Genomic DNA, 13,203 nt, shown 5'->3' on the forward strand with positions numbered 1-13,203 from the left:
AACCTTGGACATGTCAAAAGCAGCCCAGTGACCCCTCGGTTAGTGTGAATGGGGCTTTGAGAGGAAGGACCCTCCAGTCTTCTCCTTCATCCCTGACTTGGGGGCCTGTCCCCCCGGCAGCCCGGCAGGAAGAGTCGGTGGAGGCCATGCTTTTCAGGGGTTCAGGCTCTGCAAGAACAAAACAACCCCACACTCAACCTGAAGCCCCAGGGGCTCAGGGTACAAGACGGAGAGACCAGGGAGTGAGGACATGTTTGAGGCCCCAGCAGGGGACAGACAAACAGGAGGACGGGAGGAACCTGGAGTCAGCTCCCTGTGCGGGTTTGGGCCGGGCCGGGGCCAGAGTCGGGGCTCCGCACCCCTGTGAGCAAGGGCACACTGCCCGGCTTCCCACCTGCGAGCGAAGACAGGGGCCGTCACAGCCTTAAAGGGCACAGGCTGGACTGAAGGGGTGCGAGCGAGGAGAGGTGGGTGCCCAGAGGGGCAGAGGCAGGGTCTCTGGGGAAAGAGGAGCTCTTGGCCCTGGGGCCGTGGTCACGGGCTGGGCTGCAGCTGGGCTGGGGAGGGGCCTGGCAGGTTGAGGAATCTGTGGGGGAGGAGAGGCCATGGGATACTTCAGTGTCCCAGAAAGGGCTTGGCCCCGGCCCCTGGTGCAGGAACCCCACCGGCTGCGCCCACAGCAGAAGCCATCGGGCTAGGAAGGTCCCCCAGAACCTCAGGGGGGGCTTGCCAGGTCTCTGCTCAGAGAGCACGAAGGGCCCCCGGGGCAGGGTGGGGCTCTACGTGGCCAGCTCCGTCCTTCCTCAGGTGCCCAGGGCGTCCGGCAGCGCCTTCCCGCTTCCGAGTCCCAGGGCTCCCCAGTGGGTGTTCTCTGCTCCTCAGCTCCCACCCTCCCCTCCTGCCCAGGGACCGAGTGGCCGGCCCCTGAGGCCCGAGCAGGCGGGCCGGGGACCAGGTTGGTGTATAACTCACAGGCTTGGAAGGAAGTGTGTACTTTTGTAGAAAATCAATAAGAAGCCCAGTAATCCTTAGATGTTCAGGGTTTTCTCTCCCTTGTTTTAATCAACAAGTTCCCAGTAAGTCATTTCAGCCGGGCTGGTTCTGACAGCTCCTGACCCCCCGGGGCTGTGAAAGGGGACCCCGGCTCTGTCGCTGAAACGTTTCCCTGGGCTTCTCTCGAGCGGCTGGAAGCGGGCCAACTCCCGTTCCCTGGACTTAATGAGGGCTGACAGCCTGCAACAACCATCCTCCCAATCTCCTCCGGCTCTAAAGGGGGACCCCAGCCGCTGCTCACACCCCGACCCTCGCCCAGCCCCTCCCCGGGACGGAGCCCAGACAAAGATGCGTTTCTTCGCGGCCCCCTGAGCTGCTATGCCCAGGCCACCGCCTGCCTGCCCGCTGGGCACGAGGACCCCTGTCCCCACGCCCGGGGGCCAGAGCCTGGCCCCGTGATCTCAAGCCCAGGGCGGAGACAGCTCTCCTGGGCTCTGTGACCCTCCAAGGCCATGTCCTCGTTACTGAGACCTCAGGCTGCCCGGTGCTCTGGGGCCTCAGCTCATGGGGCTCCACCGTCAAGGAATGTGCTGGAATCAGCTGAGGCCCAGCCTGCGCGTCGGTGTCAGGTTCTCTCAGGCCCTCCTCCCAGCCCCCATCTCCTGCCCCGGGCTCTCTGGAGGAATGGGGGACAGCACGCAGGAGAGGACCCAGTCACAGCGCAGGGGTCTCCACCCCTGGCATCAGGGCCACCTCTCGCCTGCTTCCTGTCACCGTCCTGCCCCCATTAGCAGCCACCCCCCCCCCTCGTTCGCCCCTGCCCTCTGCCCCAGGCCAGCGCTGACCTACTTCTTGTCTCTCGGGATTTGCCTGTTCAGAACCCTTCCTATAACGGGGCCCTGCGCTGCTGGCCTTGGGGCCGCCCGCTTTCCTGAGCACGATCTGTCCAGCCTCCCCCGTCGTCGTGCGAGTCAGAGCTTCGTCCCTTCTCGTGGCTCCGTGGCAGTCTGTCAAGCCACGTACCACGCGTTGGTCGGTCGTTGGCTGGTGGGCACTCGCTCGGCTCCGCCTTTAGACCACTGTGAGCGCTCACGGACGCGCTCCAGTGGGTGCCCACCTCCTGCCGGGCCACGTGGCCCCTCTGTGGTCCTCATTCTCAGGAGTCGTCAGACCATTTTCCACCAGTGGCCGCCCCGTTTCCCCACCAGAAGCCCCGTTCTTGCCAATGCCTCTTCCCGCCCCGTGGCAGCCATCCCCGTGGGCGTGACGTGGTTCTGCCTCAAGTTTCCTTCAGGACTCGCGACCCTCAGCGTCTGTCCACGGGCTGACCGGCCGTTCGTGTCTCTTCTTCGGAGACTGTGCATTGGAGCGGTCCGTGCTCTCTGGATCCAGGCTGTGTGCCCGTGGACGGACAGCCACCAGCGCCCAGCGGACCCTCGCTTCCTGTGCTGCAGGAGTGGGCCTCGGAAGGCGGCCCGAGGGGTCCTGAACGAGAGCCTGGGCCGAAGGAGTAGCCCGGGCAGGGCCGGGACGGAATGAAGAGACGTGAGACCCACTGGCAGCGTTTCCGGCCGCCGTGAGCTGCCCCCCGGGGAGAGGGTGGCTTCGTTCCACGCTGTGCTGAGCCCAGCTCCCAGCTCCCAACGTAATTCCCATGGTCACTCTGAGTGCGTGAGGGGGTCCGTCCTAACCTGCTCTGGTCCAGCTCCCCAGCCAGGCGGAGCCCGGGGCCCCTCCGCCCCTGCAGAGGGGAGCAGGCTCCAGGCCTCCCCGCCCCGGCACGAGGGGCTGGTCCTCTGCTCCGCGTCCTGGCTCCGCGCAGGGCCCACACGGAGCTGGATGTGGGGAGGAGCGTGGGTCGTGCAGCCTTAGCCCCTGCGCGGGACGTGAACTACGTGGCGGTCCTGTCACGGCGGCCAGCGGTGGGTGCGCCCGGTGCCAGGACAGTGGGGAACCGCCAGACTTGAACAGGGGTGGGCTCTGGCCAGGGAAGGAGGTGAGGGAGGGCTGCGGCCTGCAGGGGATCCACCAGTGGGCGTGGGTGTGAGCGTGGCTGTGGCGTGGCGGGGGTTTGTGGACAAGGGTGGTGGTGGCAGGGGGGCCACAGCAGCCAGCCCCATCTGTCCTGGGCTGGACCTCCCCCCCAGCAGCTCCAGCCAGACCCTGTAGCCACGCTGGTCACCCTGGGGCCACCGAGATTTAGTTCAGGTCAGCAGGAGCCAAGCATGGTGTCTAGTAGCCAGTGGCTACACCTGTCCTTGGAGTGTGGTGGCTCCTCAGACCCTGCAGGGCCAGGCGGTTACATGTCCCAGCCTGTCCTAGGCTGTGTTTACTGGTAGCCGGTGGGCTGTGCGGGCAGGGCGGGTGGGTGAATTATCAGGTTAGTACAGTCCACAGCCTGCAAGGGCCTAGTCCTATCTGAACAGCTTACCTGGCGCCGCCGCAGAATGTGCCCCCAGCTCGTACTAGAGCCGCAGGCGACAGCTGCTCCAGGAGGACGGGGAGGGAAGACAGCGGAGCATCAAGTCTCCAGCAGCCAGGCCGAGCTGGGGGACACTGGCCACGCCCTGCCTCCACGCCGGGAGCCTGAGCCGGGGCAGGACAGTGACACTGGCCGTCCGAGGGACAGAGCTCACACAGCGCGGTGGCCAGCAGGGAGGCCAGGGCACAGGCTCCGCTTCCCCAGACCCGAGAAGGAGTCACCCTGCCTTCCTGCCAGAGCCCGCACCTGGCCCCAAGCACACACGGCCTGCCGTTTCCTGGGGCTCCAGGGGTCTGCACACCCTCCCCGTACCCCTCTCCTAGGACAGTCCCCAGGTCAGCTGCTGGGGTGAGGAGCAGGTTCCAGAGACCGGCTGCCGTACCTCCCTTGGGCCATGCCTGTCCCCACCCAGCTGCCCACACCCGACAGGCAGAGCCTAATGCCCAGGCGAGGCTGGGGTCCCCTCCGGCTGGGGTCCCCTCCGGCCGGGGTCCCACGGAGCTGCCCACCCTCCTCCTGTTTCTGCTGTGCTGTCGGACCACAGGGCAGGAGACGCAGCCATGCCCGGGCCCCAGGCCCAGCCGGCCAGCCTCCTCTCCCCTGCGGCCTTTGAGACTGACCCCTTGGTCGGGCCCAGGCATGGCCCCCTCACCGTGCAGGGGTTGGAAGATGTTTGAGGGGGACGGAGGCCCCGTGCGCCTCAGCTGCCGTCTTCACACAGGCCCACACCCGAGCTGTCCCAGGAGATGGCCAGTCCTTCCCCCCAGTGTCCCCAGGAAGGTCCCTGGCCCCCGTCAGAACAGGGCCCTCTCCCACCTGGGCAGCCCTCTGCAGGCCTGCCGGGCGGTGGGGGACTGGCTGGGCTCGGTGGCCGTGCCAGGGCGGGGTCATGACTGTCATAGCCCCACGAGGGCACAAGAAGCACCTGGACGTTGCCGGGGCTTCTTCCCCAGCTGGAGCCCCAGGCGGCACGGAGGGCCCTTCCCTGGTGACGTATTCCTTTGGCTGCCACCGGGCACCCACCACAGACACGTGCAGGCACCAGGAGTCCAGGCGGCCAGGGCAGGGCTCGCGCGTCTGGCAGGGTCCGAGCGTGGATGAGCACTGGGCAGAGGGCCGTTACTGGGGTCCGAGTGTGGGCAGGTGGCCTTGGCCGAGTGCACGGGCGTGCGGCAGGAGCACAGGTGTGCCCAGGTGAGCAGGTGTGCCCAGGCCTGGGTGCCCGGACAGGTATGCGCAGGTAGGCGCAGAGGTGGGGAAGCAGACCCAGCCCAAGTACCTTGCGCAGGTGGGGCCCCGTTCAGGCAGCGCGGGGGGCGGGGCTCCGGCTCTCTCTGAAGATCACCCCGTCCGTCCCACACTCAACAGTGGCCGACGCCGGGCTCGGCGGGAGCCGCCTCTCCCCAAGAGCTAGAAGCTGCTCGTCTCGAGAGGCTTCTGACAAACGGGGCTCTGGTTTGTTTGTGGCAAAGCCACGGGTCTTAAGGGACACGGCAGCTGGTTTTTACGAACACCCGTGCGACACAGAAACCGCCGTCTCCTGTGACGTTCGGTGTAACGTTCTCGGGATGATGTCTTTTGACAGACAGGCGGGCTTCCCTCCAGGGAAGGCCGGTCAGCAGACCCTTCTTCTACCGGAGGTGCTTCTCGTGTGTGGGCCGTGAAGCCTCAGCCTCTGCAGGGCACCGACACATTCTCCCGTGCTCTCTCCGTGCGGCAGGGACGTCCACATTGGCCCAGGACCGTTCACTGAAAAGGACATTCCTTCCCCCACTGGACTGAGACGGCGCCTTGATCACAAACCTAGTGACCACACCTGTGTCTGGCTCCCGGCCGTTGCATTCCGTCCATGCCGCGGGCACCTACCCGAGGCCCGTGTTACCGAGGTGGTGGAGTGCTACATGGATGTGGCACCGTGCGGGAGTCACCGGCGCTCGGCGGGACCCTTCGACTCTGTCCAGGGGAGTCCTCTAACTCAGCCGACCCCCGACGTCGTCTTGGTGATCCCCGGCTCTCTGCCGTTTCACGGTGACTTGAGAATCCGCTTGAAAACCGCCAAAACAGAAATGGAAGCGCTTCGGCATCGATGGGAATCATTCAGTCCTCCAGATGAGCATCTTGCAGCTAGCCCGTCTCCCAATTTGTGCACAGATTACACCCCCCATTCAGGTTGGCTTTCCCAGGCTCCGGCCACCGGTGTGTCAGACTCACTCACTTCAGTCGTGGGCCATGGTGGTGTGGGATTGCTGTGGCGATTGGCATCTCAAGACTTCATGTCCACGGGTTTGCTGCTAGCCTGTAGAAATGCAACTGATGTTTGTGCATTGTCTCTATTTTTTTTTTTTTTATCCTCACCTGAGGATATTTTTCCATTTTTTGTACAGATAGAATGGGAGGGATAGAGAGGAAGGGAGAGAGAGTGAGAAACATCGACGTGAAGGGACACATCGAGTGGCTACCACCCGCACGACCAACCAGGGTCGGGGACAAACTGCAACCGAAGTACGTGCCCTTAGCGGGAACCGAACCCGGGTCTCTCCGGACTGCAGGCCGATGCTCTAACCGCTGAGCCAAACTGGCCAGGGCTGTGCATTGTCTCTAAAAGCCGGTGTTTTGAATTCATTTAACAATAGGGTCGTCTCTCTGAAGATTCTTAAGGATTCTTGACATCTGTGACTATGTATGTCCTTTGCCTAGTTCTGTTTTGCTTTCCCTGCCCGATCATGCTGTCTTCTGCTTCCGTGTTCTGCCCTCAGCGCCCCGGCTGAGACGGTCGGGGCGCCGTTGGATAGAAATGGTGAGAGCAGGTACCCCGCCCCGCCCCCCCCTCGGGAGGAAGGTGTTTGGTATTTCAGCGGCAGGCGTGGCGCTGGTGTAGGGTTGCACTTTTTCTGTTCGGTGTTTGTTACTGTACATCGCCGAGTTCCCTCCGCGTCCCTGTTCCCGCAGGGTTGTGTTTTTAATTACAAGTGGGTCTTGAGTTTTATCACATGCTTTTCTGCATCTTTGGAGTTGATTATATGTTTTTCCTCACTGACTCTGTTGATGTGGTGAACGATGCAGACGGCGTCTTCAGATGTTAAACCAACCTTGCCTAACGGGGTCCGACGGCAGCACGTCCGAGTCCTGCTCTGCGGCGCCGGGTGCAGTGGCCGCTTTGGGGGGCCGGGTTTTACCTCCCGCTCGTGAGAGAGACTGGCCCGTGACGCTGCTTCGTGAAATACCCTCGCCGAGTTCTGATATCAAGGTTGTGCCGACTCATAGAAATCCTCCCAAAACGTGGGGCTACTTGGTGTTGTGTCTGCCGTAAGCATTTAGAAGAACCTACTGGGGAAGTCCTCTCGATGAAAGGCTTTCGTGTGTGGGGGAAGATGGGTAACATTCCAGATTTAATTTATTTCATTAATAGTGGGCAATTTGGATTTCTTTTATCTTTCTTTTTGCGTCTCCTTTTACGTATTGTGTTTTAAGTCATCACTCTATTTTACCTAAACTATAAAAATTAGTTTTGTACATAATATCCTCTGAATAGATTTTTTAAAATATCTCTAGGTCTGTAACGATGCACAATTTCTAATTCCTGACGCTGGCCCTTCGTGTGGCCCCCAGCGAATCTTGCTAAAAGTGTATCAATTTTACTAGTCTCTTCGGAGAATAGAAGTTTGGCTTTGTTGATTTTTCTTAATGTAATGTACATTTTTTATTCCATTGAATCATACTCTTGTCTTTAGTATCTCTTGCCTACAATGTTTGGGGTTAATTTGCTATTGTTTTAGCTTCTGGAGACAGATGTCAGCCTCTCTTCTCTAAGACAGGCATTGAAGGTCATGAATTGTCCTCTAAGCACTGGATGGTACCCCAAGCGTCACCTCACTGTACATCTTCATACGTGGCCTTTTTATTTTTATTCAAATAAAAACATTTCCCAATTCTCGTTAGAGGTCATCTTTCGCCCTTGAGTTACTCAGATTAATTTCCAAAACATAAGGGGTTTCCTGGTTATCTTTGTCTGTCTTGATTTCCAGCTTCATCTCACTGTGGTCAGGGAACAAACACACGACTGGATTTCTTGGGAAGTCCTGCGAGCCGGCTCTGAAGGCCCAGCGAGGGCCCCTCGGGGGCAGGCTCCGTGTGCCCGTGGAAAGCTGCGTGTGCTCGGTCACGGAGCCGCGGTCTGTGAGGGCCGATCGGGCTGCCTTGCGCTCACGGTGTTGGCGTTTCTCCTGTTGGGGTTTTGCTCGCTCTGCTCTGCTACTAGCCTGGAGCTGTCCTCTTGCCTTTTAGTTCCGCTGGGTTTTGCTTTGTGTGTTCTGAAGTTCTGTTTGCAGGCGCATACGGGTTGAGAATGGATCTCTTCCCGCCAAACGTGGGCCCCGTCTTACACGGAGGATCCCTTGGTACCTCTAAATTCTTACTGCTTGAAGTCTGGGGTCCATTCACCTCCGCCCACTTTCTCTCGGCTGCGCCAGGATATGGCTGTTTCTCTCCCTTCGCGGTCCGGTGTCTATATCTATGTATTTTAACGGAGATTTGTAAGCAACATCGAGTCCATTTTAATTCTGCCTGAGCACCTTGGCCTTTTAATCGGGACGTTCAGTCCCTTTGAAACGCGTGCAATCTACGGGCTTACGCCTGGTTCTCATTCCGTCCGGCGCTTCCTGTGTATCTCCTTCCCTGCGTCTCCCGGATTGATCAGGTGTTGTTACTAGTCAGCGTTGACCCTGCATGAGTCTGTTGAGTCTCCAGCCTTTGATTGTCCCTTCAGTGGTTGCCTGGAGATTATAAAATATATCCCGGATTGATCAGGTGTTGTTACTATTCAGCGTTGACCCTCCATGAGTCTGTTGAGTCTCCAGCCTTTGGTTGTCCCTTCAGTGGTTGCCTGGAGAGTATAAAATATATCCCGGATTGATCAGGTGTTGTTACTAGTCAGCGTTGACCCCCCATGAGTCTGTTGAGTCTCCAGCCTTTGGTTGTCCCTTCAGTGGTTGCCTGGAGAGTATAAAATATATCCTGGACCCATTCACGTCGACCTCAGGTGGACGCTTTCACCACCGTCCTGACAATACACGGCACTTACACCTGGGTAACTTCACTTCCCCCTCTGCCTTGCGTGATTCTTATCGCGTGTTTTAGCTCACGCGTGTGTGTGTGCCTTTAGGTGCATGCAGGGTTAGAATAGCTTTCTGTCAAATTGCCCGCTGTTGTTTTAACCCTAACCTGAGGACGTGCTTAGAGAGGGGAGAGGGGGAGAGAGAGAGAAACATCCACGTGAGAGAGAAACAGCAATCGGTTGCCTTCCATATGCTTCCCAACTGAGGATCAAACCCGCAACCCAGGCCCAGGTGTGCGCCCTGACCGGGAATCGATCCGGCAACCTTTTGGTGCACAGGACGGCACTCACCCGACGGGGCCACCCCAGCTGGGCTGCCCACTTTTTAAATGACGAGATGTCCCTCCCCCTCCATCTCCAGGAATACTTAAACCTCACGAAACTCTCTCATCAGTCTGTCCTTCCCTGTGTTCCCAGCCCCGCCCTGTATTTCCTGGCTTCCTTCTGGGGTCCTGCTCCTTGCCTGGGGAGGCCCCCAAGTCATCGCTCAAGGCCGCTCCCCTGGAAGTGAGGTCTGGTTTGGGCTTCACCTTCCTGTTAGTGTGTGGTGCAGTGTCCGGCTCCACCATCCTAAGTGCACAGCTCAGTGGCACTGAGCGCATTCACGGGGGGGTGCGGCCCTCAGCACCATCACCTCCAGAACTTTCCACCTTCCCTGGCTGACACTGTCCCCATTAAACACTCCCTCCCCAGCCCCTGGCCCCCACCATCCTCCTTTCTGTCTCCATGGCTCTGACTCTTCCAGGGACCTCACGGAGTGGAACCACACGAGATCTGTTCTGTGTCTGGCTTTTCTCACTTACACCTTTATTTATAAGGACGCATTTGATGGGTATAGAATGCTAAGTTGATAATTTTCCTTGACCACTTTAAAGATGTCATCTGGCTTTCATCGTCTCTGTTGACAAGTCAGCCATCAGGATCATGTTGTCATCATCCCCCTCCTTCCTTCGCCGCTCCGGGGACATTTCCGGTGCCTTTGGTCTTCAGCAGTGTCCCTCTGGTGGCCCGGGGCGGCGTCCCTGTTGTCTCTCCAGCGTGGGTCCACAGAGGGGCTGGAATTTGTGGCCTGATGTCTTCCATCACGTGTGGAAAGTTACCAGCCCCCAAGTCTTCAGAAGTAGCTGTTCTCCAGCATGTCCACGCTCCTGCCGAGGTTTCCCGAGTGTTAGAACGTTGCACCGTATCTCACGGGAGCACTGCATTCGCTTTCACTCCGCCCCCCACGTGGCTGGTCCCGCCGGTGTACCGGTTCCCTTCTGCCCGCCGCCTCTGCTCTCCGGTCCGCCTGCTGCGTTCTTAATTTCCATGATGACCTTTGTGGTCTGGAAGTTCTTTTCTCTTTCAGTTTTTCATAGAGGTTTTATTTCTCCGGTGAAATTGTCCCTCTTTTCATCGTTTTCCTTGAACCTGCGTGCCGTGGTTATTTAAAACCTCACCAAAAATCTCCAAAGCAGTGCTGGCTGGTTCAGCGCGGGGTTAGAGTGTCGGCCCACAGGCCAGAGTCATGGGTTCGATTCTGGTCAACCGAACCTACCTCGGTTGCATTAGAACCCCGGCCCTGGTTGGGGTCGTGCTGGAGGCAGCCGATGGACGTGTCTCTCTCATGTCCATGTTTCCACCTCTTTCTCTCCTTCCCTCCCACTCTGTTTGAAAAAAAGGAAAAATATTCTTGGGGGAGGATAAAAAAAACCAACTGTGAAGTAATCATGCACTTGCTTTGGAGTCTACGGGTCAGCACCGTGGGCTGCTCGTCTGGGTGGTCTTCCTTGGGCTCAGCATGTGGCAGTTGGTGTGGACGGTGGTCTCAGCTAGCCTCGTATCTCCGACGCGTTGGGGCTGTGGGCTGGGCGGAGGCTCCCCTCCCCACGGCTGTCAGCCCTGTCCAGACGTGTCCACTGGGCAGTGCATTCGGGGGGTGGGGGGGGGGTGCTAGAACATCTCTTGGTCCACTCTCACTAGCATGGAAATGGACCCTGTCTCTCCAAGAGGGGACCTGCAAAGGACTTCACCCATCTTTTTTTTAAATCCTCACCTGAGGGTAGATTTTTAGATAGAATAGAAGGGAGAGAGGGAGAGAGAGAGAAACATCTATGTGAGAGAGACACATTGACTGGTTGCCTCCCACACAACCCCGACAGGTGCTGGGGATTGAACCTGCAAACCAGGTACGTGCCCTTGACCAGGAATCGAACCTGTGACCCTTAGGTCTGCAGCTCAACGCTCTAACCACTTCGCCACACCAGCCAGGGCCAGTACCCCACGTGGGAAGCATACTTTCTTTTTCTGTCTATTGCTGTGAAGCAAACCATACCCAACTTTGGTGGCCTCACACCAACCTTTGCCCTTGCTCGTGGTTCCGAGTGTCAGCCATGTGGGAGGTGGTTCCGCTGGCTTGGCATGGGGTGCGTCACACCGCTGCAGGAGTCTGGTGGCTGATCAGGGCGGGACGGTCCAGAAGGCTGTGCCCACGTGTCTGCGCTGGTGCCGACGCCTGGCCAGGGCACCCGCTTCTCCACCTGGCCTCTCCAACCAGCTCCAGGGGGCTTCCCTGTGTCCTGCCCTTCTCAGGAAGGCTCAAGGTCACCCCAGGTTCAAGGACTGGGAAGCCATCTCTCCCCTGAAGGCATGGAGTCGTCCACATCTCTGGGTCTGTTCCCAGGGTCTGTTTTCCCCCTTGGTTTTCGGTCTTTTGAGGGTTGAGGGAATGCAGGGGCTCCATGTACCGTCTCCCAGAGGTAGCGTGGTTTTCCTCGGGTGTGTAGAAGGCAGGGACTGAGGTGACTCAGGCGACGGGGAACTCCAGTGAAAGCTCCCCCTTGGTAGAGTCTAAACCCCAATTCTTCTCGGTGACATGAGTCTGTGGTGTTCTCTGCTCAGCGTTTTGCTGTCCCAGCAGCTTCTTTTGCCGAGTTTACTGAAATCTCACCCCACACCTGTGCACCTTAATTCACAAATGCCTCGGGGGAGTTGCAGGGGAGGGGCTCCCTTCGCTGTGGTCCCCCACTCTTGTCTCTTCAAATCCCGGATGTCTGTACCCTGGACTCCCCTCTTATCTCACCGGCCGGGGGGCCTGTTCCCCTCTGGCCTGTATGCCCACACAAGCTCCGAGGACGAGGACAGCGGCCCCGGGGTGGCTCACGGGCCTGTGTCTCCCCTTCTGGGCTCTCGGCCCCCGGGAGGGTGCTCACGGGGCTCGTGCTCGCTGTCTGAGGGGTGCTGGTGTGCGCAGCGGGTTCGGTCGGGACGACGTCAGCATCAAGGCAGGGTCCCCGCTGAGTCTGTGGGCAGGACTTCCTTCCCGTCTTCCTTCTGTGCAAATGCCTCTCACTGACGGTGTTGTCTTTGTTGGCGATGTTTCCAGAAGGAACCTGAGAAACAGCACACGGTGGCTCAGGCAGTAACTGCCCACGGCTAACCGTCCCGCAGCCCCTCCGCCTTCCAGGGGCACGCCCGTTTGTGGGGTCTGGGGCGCCGTCTGTCTGACCTCCTCCCATCATACTTGGACCCTGAAGGCCCAAGTTGTAGCTCTGCTGTGAGGTAGGGGACAGCCCCGGCGAACCCGGGCCCCAGCTGTGAGGTAGGGGACAGCCCCGGTGAACCCGGGCCCTGGCTGTGAGGTAGGGGACAGCCCCGGCGAACCCGGGCCCCGGCTGTGAGGTAGGGGACAGCCACGGCGAACCCGGGGCCCCAGCTCCTGCCCCACGTCTGAGCGACAAGCAAAGCAGGGTCCCACCCTGCTAATTAAAGCCTCTCCCGCGGCCTCTCAGCCCCCACCACCCCAGGGCCGTGAAGATCTCCACGCCGTGAGGTCCAGCGTTCTCCGTCTCTGCAAGGCCCCCGGGCCACAGGGCACACGTGGGAGGGGCCCAGCCCCCAGCCCAGGGCGACCACTGACACCTCCCCTCTGTCTCCGAGCAGGCTGCGGGAGCACCATCGGGCCACCATCAAGGTCGTCCGGCGCATGCAGTACTTCGTGGCCAAGAAGAAGTTCCAGGTGAGTCCTGCGCGGACCCTCCTGCCCACACCCGGGCAAGCCCCTCTCCTGCCCACGGTGGAGGCTGAGTTCTCCGTTCCTGCCACATCCGACACCTGCCCCCCACCCATCAGACACCCTGGGATGGCTTCGTTACCCATCCCCACCAGCAGACCCCTGGAAGACCACACCCCTGATCTGTCCCGGCCCCTAAGGTCCAGTCCTCAGAGCCAGGGACCGGTGCAGAGCCTCGGGGGCTCACTGACCCCTCCCTGACTGATGGGAGGGCAGGACTCAGACAAGGTCCAAGCCTGCGTCACCTGGGCCGGAATTGGGGTCCCCCAGGCCCCAGAGCCCTGTCCTGTGCCGGCTCAGAGTTCTTGCTGCCCCCTCCCACCCTGTGTGAGGACGACAGAGAGGCGAGGTGGCCCCGCTCTGCGCCCCCAGCGGTGCCCACCTTGACAGAGAGGCGGGTCTCCTTGACTGAGTGAGCCGGGCCCGTGGGCTTCTGTTCACTGTCAACACTTCCTTCTGGGGGGGGGGGTACCCCGCGGCAGCCCCTTGGCCCTGCGCCTGAGGCCCCCGAGGAGGCCAGTTAGGGGCAACCTCAGCCCCACTGCTGCTTTGGGGACGGTGCTT

The 13,203-nt window shown here is 60.0% G+C and overlaps 1 protein-coding gene across 1 annotated transcript in view; it reads left to right on the plus strand.

Annotated features, from left to right (window-relative positions):
- KCNQ1 (potassium voltage-gated channel subfamily Q member 1) overlaps window positions 1-13,203 on the plus strand; it is a 283,407-nt gene that overhangs the window by 203,937 nt on the left and 66,267 nt on the right. The window contains exon 12 of the mRNA XM_036281174.1: window positions 12,510-12,585. Coding sequence (XP_036137067.1) covers window positions 12,510-12,585 — 76 coding nt within the window. The remainder of the gene's footprint in view (window positions 1-12,509; window positions 12,586-13,203) is intronic.

This window comes from Molossus molossus, unplaced genomic scaffold (genome assembly GCF_014108415.1).
Source record: "Molossus molossus isolate mMolMol1 unplaced genomic scaffold, mMolMol1.p scaffold_m16_p_31, whole genome shotgun sequence".
NCBI classification, from domain to species: Eukaryota; Metazoa; Chordata; class Mammalia; order Chiroptera; family Molossidae; genus Molossus; species Molossus molossus.